Source organism: Pygoscelis adeliae, unplaced genomic scaffold (assembly GCF_000699105.1).
Source record: "Pygoscelis adeliae isolate BGI_AS28 unplaced genomic scaffold, ASM69910v1 Scaffold267, whole genome shotgun sequence".
Taxonomy (NCBI): Eukaryota; Metazoa; Chordata; class Aves; order Sphenisciformes; family Spheniscidae; genus Pygoscelis; species Pygoscelis adeliae.
In genome coordinates this window covers 2,185,184-2,205,664 of record NW_008825150.1, presented here as the reverse complement: position 1 = coordinate 2,205,664, position 20,481 = coordinate 2,185,184, and the positions used below count along the sequence as shown (strand labels likewise).

The 20,481-nt window shown below is 37.9% G+C and overlaps 2 protein-coding genes across 3 annotated transcripts in view; one reads left to right on the top strand and one right to left on the bottom strand.

Moving 5' to 3' along the window:
• Nucleotides 1-1,206: 1,206 nt before the first annotated feature.
• ARMC10 (armadillo repeat containing 10) lies at nucleotides 1,207-8,147 on the top strand (the record flags this gene model as incomplete). The annotated part of the gene is made up of 5 exons (XM_009328378.1): nucleotides 1,207-1,356; nucleotides 2,513-2,647; nucleotides 3,959-4,135; nucleotides 5,220-5,291; nucleotides 6,592-8,147. Coding segments are annotated over 5 exons (789 nt in total), but the record flags the coding sequence as incomplete, so codon positions are not given.
• NAPEPLD (N-acyl phosphatidylethanolamine phospholipase D) overlaps nucleotides 6,378-20,481 on the bottom strand; it is a 19,324-nt gene continuing 5,220 nt past the window's right edge. The window contains exons 3-6 of one of the 2 annotated variants that reach the window (XM_009328340.1): nucleotides 13,600-14,246; nucleotides 12,383-12,497; nucleotides 10,932-11,074; nucleotides 6,378-6,620 (exon numbers count right to left, since the gene is read on the bottom strand). In XM_009328340.1, the coding sequence (XP_009326615.1) occupies nucleotides 10,949-11,074; nucleotides 12,383-12,497; nucleotides 13,600-14,246 (888 nt within the window). In that variant the 3' untranslated portion in view covers nucleotides 6,378-6,620; nucleotides 10,932-10,948. Of the gene's footprint in view, nucleotides 6,621-8,240; nucleotides 11,075-12,382; nucleotides 12,498-13,599; nucleotides 14,247-20,481 lie in introns of those variants that run through there. The other variant, XM_009328339.1, reaches the window with a different exon arrangement.

Sequence of the window (20,481 nt, the reverse complement as noted above, 5' to 3'; positions counted from 1 at the left end):
CTCCAGCCCCCGCCGGGCCGCTGCCCGCGCCTCTAGAGCGCGGCTCCGGGCCGCTGCCCGCCTGTGGCCTCGAAGACATCTGCTCCCGGTGTGAGGGGGCACCGCTGTACTGCTTATCGGCCCGCTAATAGCCGCGCGATGTTTTTGCAGGACTCGAGAACATGTTTGATTTTTAAAAAAGCCTAATTCATTTTTTTTAAGTCCCCTAAAGCACATGTCCAATCAGTGTATTTACTTAATGGGCTGATTTGCGATTCTGCTATTAAAGTTATTTGTGTTCCCCCTATAATTCAAGGCTAAACAAAGTGTTTAGATGAGGATGAGATGAGGATAAAAAACAATTTTGTTTTTCAAGCTAGCTTTTGGATTGTCATAATTAAGTTTGACCTTCTTTTTTTTCCCCCGAAGAATACTATGGTGTTTGCCTGGTGAGATGGTGGCAGCAAATATGTGGAATTATAAAGGACTGGTTAGCTTCTCAAAAGTTATCTCGAGTCATCTATGACTAGTCCAGTAGTCATAGATTGGGTGTTCAGGCTGTTTGGCTAGCTAAGTAGTTCTGCCTCCAACCATTTTCATGGCTGAAAATGGTCATTTTCATGGCTGAAAATGGTCTTTGATGGCATTTGTGTCACCCTTTTATGAAAGCCAGGTACTCCATAACATCATTCTGACTCAGAAACAGCCTGCCTCAGTTGGCCGAGTGACACCATTCTTAACATTGTGGCTGTTACTTTGTCAAAGGACCTCAGGGTACTAGCAAAACGTCATTATCATCATTTCTAGAAGCAGTAGTCTGCGAGTCGGAAGTTTTATTTTCTTTTCCTACAGTGTCCAGACAGATTTCCGCATTTCATTTCAGGCAACACAAGGAAAAAAATTATCATGTTTGGTGAATATTCCTAACAATTTTGAAGGGGAGGTTTGCAGTTTGTTAACCAAACAGTAACGTACCCCAAGCTCTCACTTTGTATTCCTTGTATTTTCTGCTTTGACAAGAGGTAGTCAGAGGACTCAGGAAAAAGGGTGGAAGTCTGGCTGTTGTAAAACACAGTCTTTTTGCCATGATATGATGGTTGGGTACAATCAAACTTAGAACAACGTGTCCTACAACTGAGAGCTAAACCTCAGCTTTGTAAAAAACGTTACGTGGTAACTAAGTGAAATGTCTCAAACTTGGTATCAAGTATTTCATTTTAAACACTGACAGACAGCAGTCCTTCGGTGTCAACCCATACCACGGATGCGGATGCTCTACAGAAACTTATTCATTTGCTCCAGGCCACAGATGATCCATTAATTCAAGAGCAAGCTTTAATCACTCTCAGCAACAGTGCTGCCTTCTCTGTAAATCAAGTAAGTATTGTTCTGTAGAAAACAACAGTGTTTCAATACCAGTCAGTATGGAAGATGAGAGGTGCTGTTTTGCTGAAGAGTGACACAGGACTGAGAGCTACGATAGGTTGTGTTCTAAAATGCCTTAATTTCTGCTAGCCCAAGTAATATAACTTACCAGCTTCACAAAATTTATCTAAGCTTAATGTTTGTACAACTTAAAGTCTGTACAGAGTTCTGTATTTTCAAAGTGCTGTAAATATCTTTACATCTTTTGTTGCTCACAGTTACGTAACGTTAATGCAAGGGTTGAATTGGAGATGGGTTAAAAGCTTTCAGGATCAGATCTGAAATTTACTGAATAATTGAAACTAATTTTTTATCTTTACAGAGTTGTATGCCATTTACATCTTAGCAACTTTCCAACTATCCAGGTCTCTTCGAATCAGTTGGAAATAAGATGCAGAAAAACTTTGAGCTGGATGCAGATTTTCATGCCTTTGCAAAGGTTTAACCTCCAGGGTCCCTTTTATTTTTCCCCCTTTTTGTTATGGTACTTCTGACAGCTGTCTATTCTAGCTTCTCAGAACCGTTTTCTTAATATAAACCTGTCAGAACAGAATGTAACTGAATCCCAAGGCCCATTGGCCCATTCTTCATTTTCTTGAAAACAGTACATGTTTTTTTGGTCAATGGTTGGAGTCTAAGTGAGAAAGATTAAAAAAAAAAATCAAGTGTAATGCAAAAGACATAAAAAGTTCTAGAACTTCTACTCATAATAATATAAAGCTGCATCTTGAAATTCTGTTCTGTTCAGACAGGACTTTTAGGTACTGTGACCTGGCTCAGCTATTCTATAAACTCATTATGCCATAATTACCTTTGATTCTTTATAATCTAAAATGCTTTAAGCATGCTTCGCAGGCCAAATTTTAAAAGTAAAGGGTTGTGCCATTGTCAAATAATGTCAAATATACTTTGGCCCTAAGCAGGACTATTCTTAATTTCAATGGAAGCAATGAAGCAGTATCTCCTAAAACACTCTCTCTTTAAACAGAGTAGTCTATTCTGGAAGTCTTCATTCACACATTCCATTGGCATTAAAATGGAAACTGAGGAAAGCCTTGAGCATTTAAATTTTTTAATAATCTTATTAAATATCTGTTTTATATTTCAGGATATAATCCGAAATTTGGATGGCCTTTCTGTTATTGGAGGGATGCTCTCAGATTGCGTTCCCAAAGTTAAAGAAAAAGCACTAAATGCATTTAATAATTTGAGTATGAATATTAAAAATCAGGAGGAGATACAGGTAAGTTTCCTGAAGGGAAAAATCAAAGTAATTGGGACACGGGAGACAGTACAGGGCTTTCAGCATATTCATTAAATACAAGCCAGATGCCAAAATGTTTTGAGGTTAGACATACGAGTCAGCAGAACTGGATGATCTGTGCGTCCCAAGGCCAAAAGGATAACTTAAAAATGCACTGCATCACTGGCACGCACTTTTTTTAAAAGACAGTTAGGAAACTAGGCAGTTTGTGTTCAGCTTTCACCAACTGCTATGAAACAGAGATTGTGCTGCTGTTTATAGTGAAATTATGTGAGGCAAGATGATTTCCAAACATGTCTAGAGCATCTGCAGTGGTTGTTTAATAGGATGGATTGCAGACCAAACTTAGCATGACTCCTTAGGCAAGGGAGAAGAAAACAGTAATTGATCCCCTGGGTTTATATAAGACCAATTTTTCAGGGTGATACTTTCATCTGAAAAGAATAGCGTGTAATAATGGTAACAAGTCCCGCTGGTAAATATATGGTATGGCTCTGAAAGGACCAACCATCAAAAAAGCATCCACTTTTGAAATTATCAGATTAATCAATAGCTCAAGGAGTGTCCAAGCAGTGAGCTGATGCAGATTTGAAGATTTTTACTAGTTTTTTCATTAGCTTGATAAAAAGGCCATTTGACTGTACGTGGTAGTTTGCAGCACCTTTAGTGCTGAGCAACTTTTTTTAAAGTAATGCTTGCCAACAGCAAATATTTATATAGGTAGAAAACAACTCTTTTGGTAAAGGCAAAGTAATTTTTTTCTTAGTTAGGACTCCAAGATTCATTGTATACTGTCATCTAGAAGAAAATTTGGCAAAAAGTAATTGTCAATGTCAGTTGTCATCACTGTTCCTGAGGAGTACTCCAGTGAACGGGCCACATGGTTGGAAGAAAGGATTTCATTCCAAGACTTGTCCTTAGCTTGTTGTCAACATTTAAGAAGACGTTGGTTGCTGTAAGTGATTTTTAAATAACTCCTTAAAGCAAATGTGCCTCTTCTGAGATGGAGTCAAAGTAATTTGGGTTTCCAGAGCAATTTATGCTTCAGGAAGGTTAGTGAGCATAACTCTGTAACATCTGCTTCTATCATGCCAATAGAATGTTTGAATATATTCAGAACAAAACAAAAAAGTACTTGTTTCCAAGAACCTTCATCAGGTTATGTATTCAGCCAGCAGTGTTCAAGAGGTATTTACGCTTGTGACTAGGCCACTGATACTATTTGTGAATAGAAAATCTGCTTGTATCAAAAAATGTCTTCTCTTTTTATCTCCTTCCCTTTTTCCCCAGGTATATATTACGCAAGTTTGTAGGAACGTCGAGTCAGCTCCCCTGAACTCTGATCTGCAGCTAGCTGGACTCAGGTTGTTGACAAATATGTCTGTTACCAGTGACTACCACCATAAGATGATAAACTCAATTCCGTGCTTTCTTCATTTGCTTTCAGAAGGAACTGAAAGGACGCAGGTACTGGGTAGTGTATTGTTACAAACCATTTATGAAGCTGCTTTACTTGCCTTTTTACTCGTTTTGTAAAATGGTTTAGACTGTGCTTAGAAAATAAAATACTCATTAATGATAGCAGATAGTACACAAAATCCATAAAATATGGATCTATATTACTTTCTCAATGTGAATTCAGAAAGAGGGGAGGAAGGGAATCTTGATAGTGGAATCGTTGGGCTAAAGCTGTACCCCACCAGTGCTCTGTGCACTGCTATTGTCCTACGCCTTTGCTATAGCAACTCCAGAATTCTCTTCTGCTCGCTAAACATTGCTACTGCATCACAGAGCAAGGAGGATCTGCATGTGAAAAGCTTCACTGATGCATGAATCTCTCTAGAGAAACATGCCAAGCAGCAATAACCTCAGTTATGGATTTCTGCTCCCTTACGCTCATTACATCTCTTGCAACCCTAGTGACTGCAATGGGAAACTGTGCTTATTTGTGAATTATTGTAATATTGAAAGAAGAGAAAAGCTTCAAACAGGGACCAAATTCAGTGTTTATTCAAGATGTCACAGTGCTATCGGTATCAATGTACTCAGTTGCTCTGTCAGATCAAACTACTTTTCCAAAACACAAATTTCCACTAAACTTAGCAGACCTATTTTACTGAAGTACAATAAATAGCATTTGGTCTTTTCCTAGTGTTTAGTTAAAAGATTAGTGTCACAAGTTCCAGGAAAATACAAAGGCGTGTTTCTGTAAGCTTCTGACCACATTTTAAAATACAGTACTTAACCATCCTCTGTATATTTCAAAAATAGTCCATATTTTGCCTACTGCGAGTTGTGTATAGATTGTGCCTTATTTTGATGTTTAAGGCAAACAATTTGCTTCTAAAATATCCATACTTAGTACGTACATGCTAGTGACTCCATAAGCTCTGTTTTTTCCTATACCAAAGGCTGAAGCGCACAACTCAAGATGCTAGTTGTCCCATTCTACCTTTTCCTCTCCAAGTCAATGCTGACATTATTGATGCCCATTACTGCTGTACTTACTGTTTTTAGGGCTTGCAATGAACTTGTGTGTTCCTCATTTCAGATTCAGGTTTTGAAAGTACTTGTGAACTTATCTGCAAACCCAGCCATGACAGGACATATTCTCAGAGCTCAAGTAAGGTTCTTGCTGTTTCATTGTATTTTTAGCATTTATACATGTGCATGTGTGTAGATACGTGCATGCATTAGAAGAATTTTTATATATTAGAAGTATATATGCAACTCCAGAGTAAAATTCTAGGCAGTACCTGGTTAAAGTTAGTAGCTAGAAGCGTACATTCTTTCATAGGCTAGCTTTCTTCCAGAGTGTAGTGTAATACAGATAGCGTACTTGCAGAGGCAGAGTCACAGGGCCTATGTACTTGAAGACAGTTGGTCATACTTCCTGTGTACCATTCCAAACAATCAGTGACAACTTGCAGAAGCCTGTTCTCACCTTTCATGGTACTACCCCCTTTCCACCAAAGGGGTAGTACCATGAGCTTCTGTATGTAATATATATAATGTACCCTGATAAGTTTCAGAAACAAACCCAAACCCTCACTTCCAGACATGCAGTCAGGATATAGATTGAAGACCAGGTACAAACATCAAATACAACCAGTACTGTAAATGATCCTTCTCAACAAGCTGTTTCTATAGCTAACATACTGTACCTAAGATGACCAAATTTCACTGAAATCCCCACCCCTTTACTCAGATGCAGCCATGAAACTGTTGTCTCTAAGCACTGTAAGTGAACTTTCCCTGTGCACTTACTTCTGTCCTCGTGGAGAACTTTATCTGACATTTGCTATTGCTGGCCTTGGCATACGGGTTTATTTCAGTTATACCCTTTCCTCACACCAAAACAAAGAGCCAGGGACTGGAATGGTGCTGCATCCTCCTCCCCCTCCCCAGAGTAAGTTTCTTAAAACATGCAGTGGCTTTTATTTTTGAACTATCTGCCATCAGCAAAGCTAGTCTAGATACTACCAGCTTTTCATTATTAAAACAAGATTAGGGTAGCTAAATATTCAGTTCTCTGTTAAAAGTGTATCCTTTTCTCATTTATCAGATATGCTAACACAAAAACATTCAGATCACTGCAGAAGGCAAAAGCAACATTATTGAGGAGGAAAGCAAACCCTCTCTTCCAAATGGGAATTTTCCAGACAGCCACATTTTGGAGATTGAAAGTACAAAGCATTTATTAGCCGGTGATGCACAAGCCAGTCTTTTTCTAAAGAGGAAATGTGCACGCTGTGCAAGTTTCTGGCATGCTTTCACAGCATATGGAGTTCGGGTATTTCATAGGGTTTCTGTTTTAGATGGTTTAGGTGCAGATTTTTTGTCTTCCATTTTTTTAAAGTTAGATTTAGTTACATGTACTTACTGCTGGTGATTAAGTATGGATTATTTCTTGAATATCCTAGGTGCCATCATTGCTGTTACTTTTTGACACCTGTATAAACAGAGATATTCTGCTTAGAGGCCTGGCATTTGCAGCAAACTTGAAAAAGAACATGAACAATGAAGATGGCACCATGATTCAGGACCAATACAGTGAAGATTCAATTTTCTTTACACTCTGCAGGGACTCTACCCCATTCGCTCAGAAACTGGCATCTTTATTGCATCACCCTGATGCAGAAGTGAAAGAGCAAGTTGTGAAAATATTAACACAATAGTAATTTTTGTAAAAAAAGACTGACCTGATGAAAATATCTAAAGAACGCTATGCTAAAAAAACCCCAGCAAACAAAGACAACCAAAAAAATTACTGAGTACTACCGTATTACTAGGCACAAATCAGTTACTACACGAGAGAATGCAATGTAGTTAATATAGAGAGCAGAACAGATTTCTTTTACAAGCAAGATAAAAGCAATAGCTTAATTAGCACTGAGAAGCCACTGTACAGCTGGTACACGTACACAAAGGGGGAGGAACAGTTCAAAACATGAAAACTTTCATGCGTACAGTGAACATTCTAAATGGATGGGTAAAGTCAATTGAAATATTCTTCGCAATGTCAACATTTTTGTTGCCTTAAATATTTACACCTGTTGAATAAACACCTCTATAGAATGGTGCATTAAAGATTTGGGAATTAGAGATTAGGCATTTACATTTTATTAATCTGATATCTACTAAATAGGTGCAGCTAAATGTTAGAAAATAATAAATAAAAACAATACCAGACTACCATTGGCTTCCTACAAAATCAGTATTTTCAATGAAAGCTGCATATTAAAGTTACCCAGCCTATGTTTTTTTACCTTACCTGCACAGAATATATTCTAAAACTACATTCTCGTGTGCTTAGTACATCCATTCCATTTAGCCAAACTGCAGCGGAGTTAACCACAACCATGCAAGGTTTCCACACTTGAAAAAAATCAAAAGGATTTTATCTTGCTTTAAATTGTCACTTTACGGAAAGCACACATATTTTTCAAAATATTTTATTATGAGTCAAAGATTATCTGCAGCTGCAATTCAACATTCTCATCTTTATAAAAAGTCTACAAAAGCAGTATCATATGTATTTTTACAAAAGCTTCCTGTTCTGCAGCAGCCCTCGAGCCCGCTTTCCTTGGAGAGCTTTACTCCTTTTTCTCTGCAACTGGCACGTCATTGGAGTAAGTGCTTCTGTTGAGTTAGGCCCCATAAAGTTTTAGACATCAGTGCAGTGTTAATTCAAAATGAACTGAATACATATAAACATCATTGTAAAAGAACCCGCAGGAAGTTTCACTGATGAACATAAAACGTAGTAGAAAACACTTAGAGTAAAACGAGACTACTAAAACTTCCTGAACACCACATTATAGAGACAGTAAAAAAAGCATCAGATGCGGAGACTAGAAAACAAGTTTTCCACCTTGTACCATTTTTAAGAGAGCTGTATTACCTAAACTGTTACCAGATGCTTCATCTTTCTCAGTTAATATACCCACTCTGCTCTTAATAAAATATTACTCTCTTCTGTAATTCAATATATATTTTATTTTCGGTAGGCAACTTTGCAAATAACTAAAACTGCAAGCAAAATGTGACCTTGAAAATACAACATATCTATGCCCTGATCAATACAGGGGTAAAGCTACATGTATCTAATTTATCTACATAGGTAGTTTTAACTCCTCAAGAATACAATTAAGGCAGAAATAGAAGTTGGCATGATTCCCGGTCAGAACCCTGACAATCGCTGCATTGACAGTGAACTTCCCTTTCTCCTTCCCGCTGCTCCAAAAACACTCTTCATGTTGTAATAAGCAAATTACATTATGATCACTTAATGTTTTGCCACTTTTCGTAGCTTTTTTTTTTTTCTCATTTTTTTCTGCTTCTGTATTTAACAAAGAAAAATAAAGGCTAGGTCAGACACTAAGAATTTACCAATCCCACCTTTCTCTTCTGACACAAGAACTGAGACTAGTCTGTTCTAGGTATACCTGAGATAGATATATATATTTATGTTTTCTTAAGCTCAGCAATGGAGATGTCTAGATGTCCCTCTCCATGTTCTCCAACCTAAAAATAAGTTTTTCAAACATCATCTTTTTGATAAGTAAAGTTGATCTCTTATCCTTTGCTTTGATAGCTGACAGAAACAAGTGACCATTCTCCCCTTTCCTAAAAATACATGAAAACTTGTTACACTGTTGCCTCAGAATTCCTTTTCTGGTCTAGAAAGAGCTATTTTTTAAATGCTTTCTTCATAGAACAATGCTGTTGAGATGTTTTGAAATCATGCAAGACCCTCCGAAGTGTCTTCACACAAGTGTGTCTAATTTTCTTTTTATCCCCTACCCCACACCCTAGATGGAATCTTACCAGCACCAAGCAAAGCGTTAACAGTCACCATTCTACATACAAATGCTGTGAATTAACAGATCCAAACCAAAACGTATGCCATTACTGACATGTAGTCTCTGGTCCTTGTAAGTCAGTACTTCTCTGCTATGTGGCTGTTTATCTAGGTATTCTGTATTTTAGTTTCGTTCTTTCTTTCTAAAGTACAGAATTTTACAGACTAGTCAATGATATTGAAAACTGGAAAAAAACCCAAGTTCAGTTTTAACCATGTCCTTCAAAGTACTCAAAACATCCTGCAGCTTGATGTCCTCCACAATATTATGAACATGTAATATGCATTATGTTATCCAAATCGTTATTGAAGCTATTGTGTAAATGAGGCCCAACAGAGACTGCATCTGAAATACCCTCCCAAAATCAATACTGAACAACTGAGAGTAGTTTTAAACCAGTTTTGAACACATTCTGGTGAATACATCTAGACCATACTAGAATTACCTTTTCAAAGAAAGAAATCTTGATGTTTGTCAAATATGAATCCCACCAAAGGAATATAAGCTACTTTTTCTTACATACAAGTGTAATCCTCTGTTCCAGAACTTCCTCAGCATGAACTTGGACTAACTGATCTTTGCTTCCTTGTGCTGTTCTCTGTTGGTATTAAGATCTTTAAGACCTCTAGGACTTCCCGATACAAATTTTTAAAAGGTAACTGTCAACAGTTAAAAGATTACTTGTTTGCTCCTAGCATGAAATCTCATTAACTGGTTTTAATCAGTTGCCAGAAGTTCATGTCTTTAAATTGCAGGGGAATAATGTGTCTTTTTTTATTTATCTTCATGGAATGTGAACATAAAATGTAATGCACAGCAAGAGCAAAAAAAAAAAAAAAACCAACATATCCCATAGACCAAAACAAATCATGAACAAAAAAGTGATTTGCCAATGAATTATAAAGGAGGATAACAACCATTTTATTGGCAACAATAGGCTTTAATTCTGTAGATCGGCATGGCCATTTGATACAGATACATTTAGCCAAGTTTTACAATACTGAACAATGTTGTAATCTCTCATTCAACTTCAAAATTATAAGGAAGCTATAAGAAAAAAATACCGCAGCCCTTGCTTAAGACTTTTCACTTAAAAAAAAAAAAGTACTTAATAATAGGCTGAGTCAATGCAAAGACAAAGCGCCATTAAGGGAGTCTTCGATTTCATGTACTGCATTTGACAAGAAAGTTATTTTAGACTCATTCAGGCCTAACTTAAAGATATTGACAAAACAATGAAAGTGTGCAGATACTCTGGCCAGCAGTAAGTTTTACACATCAATGATGCAATATTAAATTATCTCTCTCTTTAAAAGGCACATTTCTTAAGATCATTGTAAAATTCAGCTTTTGTGGTTCGTCAATATATGAAGATGTAGAAGCACTCAGTAAAATAATTATTTTACTGTGCTTGTGCTTTAACAACACAACTGTATTGGAAGACTCCACCCCACAAAACACAGTGAAGCTATCAAGGTACAGGGCATAACCTGAAGATGAATGACTAACAAGTGGGAGATGACATTCGAAGAATGACTAATCCAAGTCAGCCATTAATTCTAAGAATATGTCCTGTGCTGAGGTTATTATTGCTGTTGCAGGGAAGATGAAGAGTTTAAAAAAAAACACAGTAATTTCTCAGTGGTGTACCTAAGAGTTGAAAACACAAGTTATTCCCAGACAATACCTTATATATTAACCAGTTTTTAGATCACCTCTCAAAATTTATAAACAATATAACTAGTAAAATTTATCATGAAATCAGTATGCAAGTTTTAGTTCTGAAACTGACAAACCTGGCATCTAAAAATCCAATTCACTCCAAAAAACCTACTTTGTAAGTACATCGTATTAATATTTGTAACATTAATTGCTAGTTCAAATCAAACGAGGCTTACAAGGAACTGCTCCTGTTTCATTCAAATCCATCATTTGTACTCAAGTCCCGTGATTCTCCATGGTTTAAGACAAAGAAGTCTTCTTTTTTCAAGCCATATCTTTCAAGAGCTTCATTCAGTTTAACTGGAGGATCCAAGTAATACTGGAAAAATAAGAATAATATGAGGGAAAAGATACCACTGCAGCATTTGGGGGGAAAAAAAGAGTTATCACTGCTCTAAACAAGAAATGGTTTACTTTTTAAACGTTATCTAAAAGGGGGGGCGATATATTTGTCAAATTAAAATGTTTGGTTTCATTTTCTGTTTTTAAACGATAAGAATGCCGATTTACAGTTGTAGAGTAACTAGCAAGGCCCAACCTATCATCCAGAAGTCAGCCTTCTTCAATGTGTTGAACTAGATCTCTCAGAAGCAGAAATACAGCGATTCCTCATTGCTCGCACAGAGGAGGAGGGGTTAACAGGTCAGCAGATGGCGCTTTCTCTCGTTTAGCAAAACAAAGTTGTCAGCTTTACTGTTTAAAAACTAGTGCTGTGTCAATGAGGTCCCCCTGAAGTTACTTCATTCTATTTGTTACATTTCAGAAAAGGCATCATCAGGGAGAAGTCATCCATTTTTTTGTGCTTCTAAACACACAATAGCATTAGTAATGTGGGTACTAGTGACATGGCTTATCAGAAGCATCGTGGATGGAAAATGTTATATCCAAGTTAAAGAAAACATGACGTGTCAGGTGAACGTAGCTGACAGCATCAGGACTGAGTTATAAGATAAAGTGGTGCAACTGATACAAAGATAAAGTTGAAAAACAGCTACCAGGCAAGGTGTATCAAAGTAGATGTAGATACTTCCCTTTCACTGCATTTTAGTCACTGTTAAGGTACCTGGGTAACCTCCTTATTAGAACTGGGGACTCGGGGAGGGGGTGGGAGGGGTGGAAGGAGGAAGAATAAAAAAAAACCCACAAAAAATCAGCAACTCGGAATAACTCAGTTTTTCATATTCTTGCTGGTATTTAACTATGAATCAACTATCAAAAATACTATTCAGTTTATTTACTAGACAGATTAATAAATACTGTATTGACCTACAAGCACACAGTTCTTACTCTCTCCAGGTGATGCACTGCTGAGTTTACTTTTATTATTGCATAGTGTGTCCCCATCTTTCATGTTCCTCAGCTTCTGGATATCAGAAATCTTCCACATTTGTTTCAATAACTCTGTACTTTCAAATCAATCTTAACCGTGGAAATATTTTATGTAATTGGTTATGAAAAGCTAAGCATTGTTTTTAACTGCAGTACATATAGTAACAACTCTTCACTCATAGAAAGTTTACATTTTAAGTAGACATTTACAGATATGTAGGTTAAACTGCAGGAGCAAAGTTTCATAAATGACTCTGTACTCAGGGAATCTGGACTCACGTAGAGTGCTGAAATTTACCTCATTTGCTAAAGCAAAGGTCCCCCAGTGAATTGCTACAGACTTCTTTGCCTGAACATCAATATGGATTCTTACTGCTTCTTCAGGATCCACATGCTGGTATTTCATAAACCACCTACCAAAACACAAAGTAAATTTTTTTGTGTCACCTAATTCAGTGCAAGATTTCTTCTTTACTTTCATTGGGTAAGTTGGAAAGAATCTGGAAAAAAAAAACTAAGAACAAAACAACCCCCCCCCTGCCCCCCCCCCCCAAAAAAAAATCCGCTCACCTAATAAAAAAAATTAGGGCACATGTATGTCTGAACAACATACAGAACACTCAAAATCAACAAGCTGGAATATACCAACATACCCACAAAACAGCAATTCATGTATTTCACTCCTCTTTTCAAGCGTTTTTGTTTGGTTTTGGTTTTTTTTTTTAATCTATATTTTTAATAGTATAAGGACATATTACTGGTGCCTTGAGGCATTAAGGCCGTAGATTTAAATCCATCCCTGAAAAAATTTCATGCTAGCAGCGCACACCAAAAAGTGTGTGCTTTAGAAGACAGCCTAAGGGAACGGGTGGTAAAGCAGAAGAGAGAACCTGGCAATTCTTGAAAGGTACCAGATTTTTACCACGTTATTCTGATTCCTATCTTCCTTTCCCAGCCTATACATGCTCTGCTTCCAGCATTATAGGAGCATTATCATCTAAAAGTTTAGATACCCTGTCATAAGTAGGATACAGATGCTTAAACAAACAGATCTTTCACACTCTATAAAGGATTCATCTTTGTCTTCAGATAAGTTGCAAAAACAGCATAAGGACTGAAGCAAGAGAAAACTGCTGCAAACTGCATGCATCTGAACGGGTTGGATTAAGTGACACTACGTAAAAGAAAAAGCCACAAAGTAATTCCAGATTTTTACTCAACATTTTTCATGGAAGAAAGTCAGCCGGTTCATCCTTGCTGTGCTTAAGATTGAAGAAAAAAAAAACCCCCCAAGAACACCACTCATACACAGGCAAGCATCCTAGACATTTCAGCTCCATCATCTGATTGCCTGCTTTTTTTTTTTTGTCATTCAGCAATATCCTTCTTTTGCCTCTATAGTCTATTGTAAAATCTTAATACAAGCATACCTACAGTTTTCACTTCTGGGTGTATTTTTTTGTCATCAGTATATCATTTCATTTATGTATTTTGATCAAACTTTGATTTTCATACCTTGGCTCATAAGCTCCAATAGGGATGGCTGCAAGATCAAAAGGTCCAAACCTTTTACCTATCTGTTCAAAAGCAACACAATATCCAGTATCTCCTGAAAAGAAAAACCTATTCCAAGGTCCCAGGACAGACCAGCTGCCCCAAAGAACCTTGTTATCATCTGTCGCAGTCCTTTTGCACCAATGTTGAGAAGGGGTGAAGACAAAAGTTACTGCATCGTGACCAGGGACGCAGTTCTCTTCCCACCAATCCAGTTCAATCACATTCTCACAACCACATCTCTGCATCCAGTCCAAGAGCCCTAGAGGCACAAACCAGCGCAGCTCACTCCCAAAGCGTTCGTTTAAACTCGTTATAGTGTTGTAGTCCAAATGATCATAATGGGTGTGGCTGATCATGACTGCATCTATTTTGGGGAGCTGCTCTACTGTGCACGGAGGTCCTCGGAAGCGCTTGGGACCCACCAGCTGAGTAGGGGAAGCTCGCTGGCTGAAGATCGGGTCAGTAAGAAATACAAGTTCATCCATTTCCACCATAACTGAGGCATGTCCCAACCACGTGACTCGCATACCAGTTCCTGTCTTCCCAGCAAGTTCCGGCTTTTGAACAAAGTAAGGTTTTAACACTGGAAGCTCTTTATCGAGTTCCTAGCAAAAAAGAACACAATATGCATGAGAGATTTCAGAATGTACTAATGTACTTGGCCATGGAACAAAAACTGCATACAAGGCACAAATTATTACAGTCAAGACTTGCATTTTGTTTATATTTTTAGGCAACCAGAGAACTGCAACACAAAACAGACGCCTTTTCAACGACCATTTTCCCAGCTACTTCCTCCTAGTTTCATCTTAGGTTTTTGTAACATTTCACTTCTCTGTCAAGAGAGAAAAGAGAGAGCTTGAGAGTATCCCATCAGGCCAGGAGACCTACTAACAGAGAAAGAGAATCTGAAAGCATTGCAATGAAAGCACTGCAAGGCACTAACAACATCCTGGGAAAGGCTTTGCAATCGGTTGGCCTTCCTGACCTGGAAAAGAATACATATATACACTGTTACTGTAACAAATGCTCAGGTTTAGCTTGTGCAACTGAATGATGCATCCCCTAAGTCCTCGCACAAGTAAGTCACAAACCCACGGATGAAAGAGAATGCAACGTTCCCATCAGCATTCTGCAAAAGCTCTGTTCTATTAGCCTTTAGCAGACCCTCTCTCTATTTATGTATAGAAGCAGCACATAGAGGTTAACCTCACTTGGCTAATGTTAGCTTTTACCATTCTCTCTTTCTGTCCTGCCAATAACTCAATGAACGTTCATAAAACACAAACTAAAACTCAGATCTCATTTTTAAGACGGTCCTTTAGGCACTTAGCTATGGTTCTCGTAATGCTTTATTGAAGCCTTCTAGTTAATTAAAGTTTAATTATTACTGAATAAATCACTATACTGATCTCCCTGTACGTTCAGGATGCAGTCCCATGAATGACTCAAATCAACCTAAATCTATACTGTGTAACAAAGTTATGGAAACCTTCCTCCACCTGCCCTCTTGTTGCAGCCCAATGCTTACGCACTCCCCACTCAAGTCTGACAGGTCAGAGAACTGATCCAGCTGAACATTAATCCAGAGGAGGAAAATAGCTTTCAGCTCAATCTGCTTCCAAATTTGACTCTATGTGCAGCATCAAGAGGACAGTTGGCACAAAGGAGGCCATGGCTGTACATTATCTACTGAAACTCATCATCAAACCACTCACTTTGAACAGGAGTTATGTTCTTTCACTGCAGTTTGGTTGAGATGCTTATGCAGAAGCTTTATTTGTAATGAATAAGAGTTTTCCTATTGAAAAAAGACAACCAAACAAAAAGTCTTCTCAGGGCTCCTGACCATCTCCAACTCTGCCACAGCGTGGCTAAGGCACTCCTCACAAACAGTTCTGGTCTGAACTCCTCACATCACTTTAGAAGAATTTTCCTATGTTAGGCACCTTCTACAGACTCCTGACACTCTTCTCTCCCTGGTAATCACAGATGTCCCAGCACTTCTGGTTGTAGTCAGAGTCTCCCTATCATAGTTGCTGCTCTCATTCTCTAGGTCTAGGATAGTAGATTAGTGCTGTCAGTGAGCTTATACAGAGCTAACCTCCTGCTCCCTTAAAAGCCCAGCTGATGCTATGACAGTTTAGGAGTCTAGGATTTCCCTTGCTAAAACAGTCCCGACAGCTTCAGGAAAATTACTTTCTCCTCAATATTTTATTGATTTGGAGTGCATATGTTGGGAAAAAACAAACACACACAACCCCAGCCCCCTGCAATCCTACTGTAAGTAATAAAATATTAATGAAACTGCTTTTTCTGAGAGCTAATGGACAAGACATGTCTACTGAAAAAGTTTCATTACTGTCTCCAGGAATGAGAAATAGATAACCTGCTATAGAGCTAAATATAGGGTTAGTACAATACTATCACTTAATTCATACAAGAATAAACAAAGTATGAGTATTAAACTGAGTCAAACTGCTGCTTCTCCAAGAAAGAAACATCACTTTCTCATCTCTACTTCATTCTTAGTACACGGGAACGACTCTGACAGGAGAAATCTGAACCACAGAGAGTGTTATATTCTGACACTTCAATTAAAAAAAAGAGTGGAAGATCCACAAACTAACATTATGCTCAAAAACGGAAATTAGGACAACCCACCAAATTACACGTGGTTAAGTCACCAAATCAGATTATATCAAGGAAATTAAGCTCAGACATGGAATTGAAAAATTAATTGTCATAATGCAATTTAGGTCAGCAAGTACATTTTTTATGGAAAATGTTCTTTTTAAGTAGTTGTTTTTAAAGTTGGACTACAAATTATACTGAGAACTCTATCTGAATCCACTTTATTTTTGCTGACATTTGACACAAACTAGTTTTTAAAATTAGTATCATGCAATATCAACAAACAATACTAAATGGATTAAGAACTGGCTAATTGGCAGATGTAAACAATGAGTTCTTAACTGGGACTTAAACATATTGTACTGGTTTTGGATGGGATAGAGTTAATTTTCTTCCTAGCAGCTCATGGTGCCATGTTTTGGATCTGTGACCAAAACAGTATTGATAACAGACTGATGTTTTCATTATTGCTGAGCAGTGCTTACACGGAGTCAAGGCCTCCGCCTCTCACACCACCAAATTTTTCATTGCCCAAAAGACCCAAAGGAGGAAGGCAAAAACTGTCAGGATTGCAAGGAAAGTCCAAACTGCATCTACATTAATTTGCTCTGACTTTCATCAATCGGGATCTAACAGCCCACCGACCTGCCTCTTTAATTCTTTCTCACAACACACCGTTCACTCTCAAACTTTTTCCACAGACCACTCCTTCATTGGCTGTGTTCATAGTACAGTAGAGTTCGACGATAAGCAGATTCCCAAAGTGATCAAATTTTATTTAAGAAAAAAAGACCCACCTTTTTTTTTTTTCTTTAATTCTCTCTCATTCCAGCAACCTTGTTTACAGTGCAATCCCACAAACAGTTATACTGGTACTAGTCAAGAGTCCTCTGTATGTCAGCTTTGTCACGGAAGGAATTATATTGTGTAACTATGCCCTCTAGATGTCTCCTCCTCTGCTTCTGTCAATTTGCACAAGAAGTTGGGAGAGGACACAGCTAAGGCAGCTGACCCCAACTGACCAAAGGGATATTCTATGCCATATGACGTCATGCTCAGCATATAAAGCTGGGGGGAAGAAGGAGAAAGGGGGGACGTTCAGAGTGATGGCGTTTGTCTTCCCAAGTAACCATTATGCGTGATGGAGCCCTGCTTTCCTGGAGATGGCTGAACACCTGCCTGCCGATGGGAAGGAGTGAATAAATTCCTTGTTTTGCTTTGCTTGTGCACGCGGCTTTTGCTTTACCTGTTAAACTGCCTTTATCTCAACCCATGAGTTTTCGCACTTTTGCCCTTCAATTCTCTCCCCCATCTTGCTGCAGGGGGAGTAAGCATGGGGCCGAGCTGCCTGCTGGGGTTAAACCACAACACGTTTGCACTATTAAAGGCTTTACAGGGATGTCACTAGGACCGACACTATTAAATATTTTGAACAGTTTTGATTTAAAGGTAAAACTAATGACCATAAAAGACATTTGTAAAGGACATGTAGACAGGAAGATTGATAAATAAAGGGTAGCACAGTTCAAACAACTAGTATCCTAACCTATTTAAACAAAATTCTGTGAACAAAAATTCAAGGCAAACGAAGAGCACAAAGGCAGTGTAGCTTGGAAAGCACTGGCTCTGTATGAGATCTACAGGTTTGTGATACACAGGCATCTGATCCCAATCAGTGATTCCTTGGGGGATGAGATCAGAAATCGGGCGTTATTTTGAGCTATCATAGTAAATCACACAGGGAAATAATTAAAGAAATTACTTCTCAGTGCATGGGTTTTGTGTTTGGGGATTTTTGTGGTTTGGGTTTTTTTGGGTTTTTGGGTTGGTTTTTTTTAGTACACTAAAATACCCAAAATTACCTTTTAAAGCAATAAGGACTCATAACTCATAAGATTTCAAATCAAAACGCAAGTTCTATTGGCAGTATACATCATATGAAATTCTTAAAACTCACACAATGGGATAAAACAACATAATGAACGAAATACATGATCTTATGGAATCTTTATCCTGCTGTAGTACCTGTTGTTCTGTCAGACTAACCAGAAACATATTAATACTACAACAATTATAACAGATCTTTGAAATATGGCACTAATGTCAAATCAGCTACCAATATAAGCGAAATGTGCATAATACTGTCTTATCGTCATCACTGGAGTAATACAAAAATTCCTCCTGCTGTGCCCCTTCCCCCCTCCCATGTTCTTCTTTCCTTCCTAATGCAAAGCAAGAAGAAACACATGACAGGCTTTGGTAAGACTAGCTAATTAGCTTAGGATTTTTGGCGCTTAGTGCATACTGGAATACCACTGGATTTTACAGAAATGAGAACAATCTAAATTGTTGATCCAACAACTAATAATTAAAGACACTTCAATGGCACTGAAAAAAGTTAGTAATAAAGCCTGTAATGAAAGTACAAAAAGTCTATGCATTCTGGATAATGATAGAGGCTTGTTGTGAAGGCATGATTATAATACATATAGCTTTCACACAGTGAAGTACGTATCTTGGATAATAGGTTTTGTTTTTTTTTTTTTTTAAACATATGCAAAGCACAAAGCACTTGGTACAGATAAACTGAACCTGCCCAGCATAGCAGGGTATCACTAGGCCCACTCAATGTGGAAATTGAAGTAGGAGTCTGCTCGAAGGATATGCTATCTAGCAGTGCTAAATAATGGAGCCCTTAGTTTAAATTTTAAACAAGCTCAGAAGGGCTTTACAGGTTGATTTAGGTGTGGAGGAAACATAGCTGGAACAAGCATCGAAACGGCTGAGGACCCAAGAAGTGCATTTCATTGATCCCTATCTAGGTTTTTCTATTTCTCATTTACTTCACTGAGCTCCTGAATAATTGCAGGCACTTAATTAAAAAATTTCAGATGCAAAGCAATAAAATTAGTCCAAAATGAATCCCAAGTGGGTCAGAGGGAGAGCTTTACAACTGGTACAGTGTAGATTTCTTTGTAATCATCCTTTATGGCAGGGATAATCTGTAAATTAAAGGGCAGTGCTGCAGTTCTCCACTGCCATTTGAGCTGTATATTCTGCACTCTGTAGTACACCTTAGCGCTGCCTTCTAGGTACTTCAGTCACTAACCAGGTTTCTGGCAAAATATGAAGCCTACTGTACACATACAGAATAGGGCAACGGTCAAAGGCAATTGAAAAAGCCAAGGTGTGAATTTTACACAAAAACGTGGCCAAAGTGTCATAATGCAGCAAGCTATACACACACTAAGTGAGACACAACCACTGTTACTACTACAAGGTGCAGACAATGTCTAGAAGCAAGACACCAAATTTAAAACAGTAAATTGCTGGAAGTGATCCCAAAACCAAAATAGATTTGTTGTGCTTCTTTCTGAATTCGTATTGTTATTATTATAGAACAATTACAGCCAAGATTCTTTCTCCCTTAAACATGTTTCATGCCACATATCCTTAAAAAAATCCCCAAACCTCTGACCATGTGTTAATAAGTAACACAGCCTTCCTGTCTGTAAAGCTGATCAAATTCCTTCCTTCACAGTTAAATCACATAAGATAAAAATGAAAAGTGTAAGCTCTTTGCTAAATACCAATTGTCAGATTTATAGCTTATGCTTGCCTTCTTGGATGCTCAAAAGCATTATTAACACCTATTTGTCCAAAAATGCTTTTCCTGGTTGCGCACCCTTCAGCACAGCTTTTCTGAAGTGCAGTCAACACATTAGAAAACACACTGAGAATTAATCCTAACTGTCAAAACTGTAACCATCATAACACTTGTTATGGCCACAAAGATAACTCGTGGCTTTCCAGTATCCATTACTCTTCACGGAAAAGAAGCTTCTCTCAGAGGTTGCTTCCCCAGCCTCCTTCTTTATATACGGTATCTGACAGAAGCAATGCACCAAGAACAAATAATGGTGTTTCCCAGTAAACTGGCACTGTACCTTCAGTATTTCAGTACAAATACTTGCTCAGGTTAGTTTTAACATATGCAATTTTTTCTCCTGGTGTACTGAAACAGAAAAACATAGATTTGCAAACACTTCTGTAAGTAAGTGACAGCAACTATTTATTACATTTTTATGAAAAAGATGTAACGTATGTAGTAAACGGCAGTCTGAAAGAAAAAAAGGCAAAATTTTAAAAATGAGATATGCCACAGCTGTTTCATCCAATATGAATGATGTTAGCAGTATGCTTCAT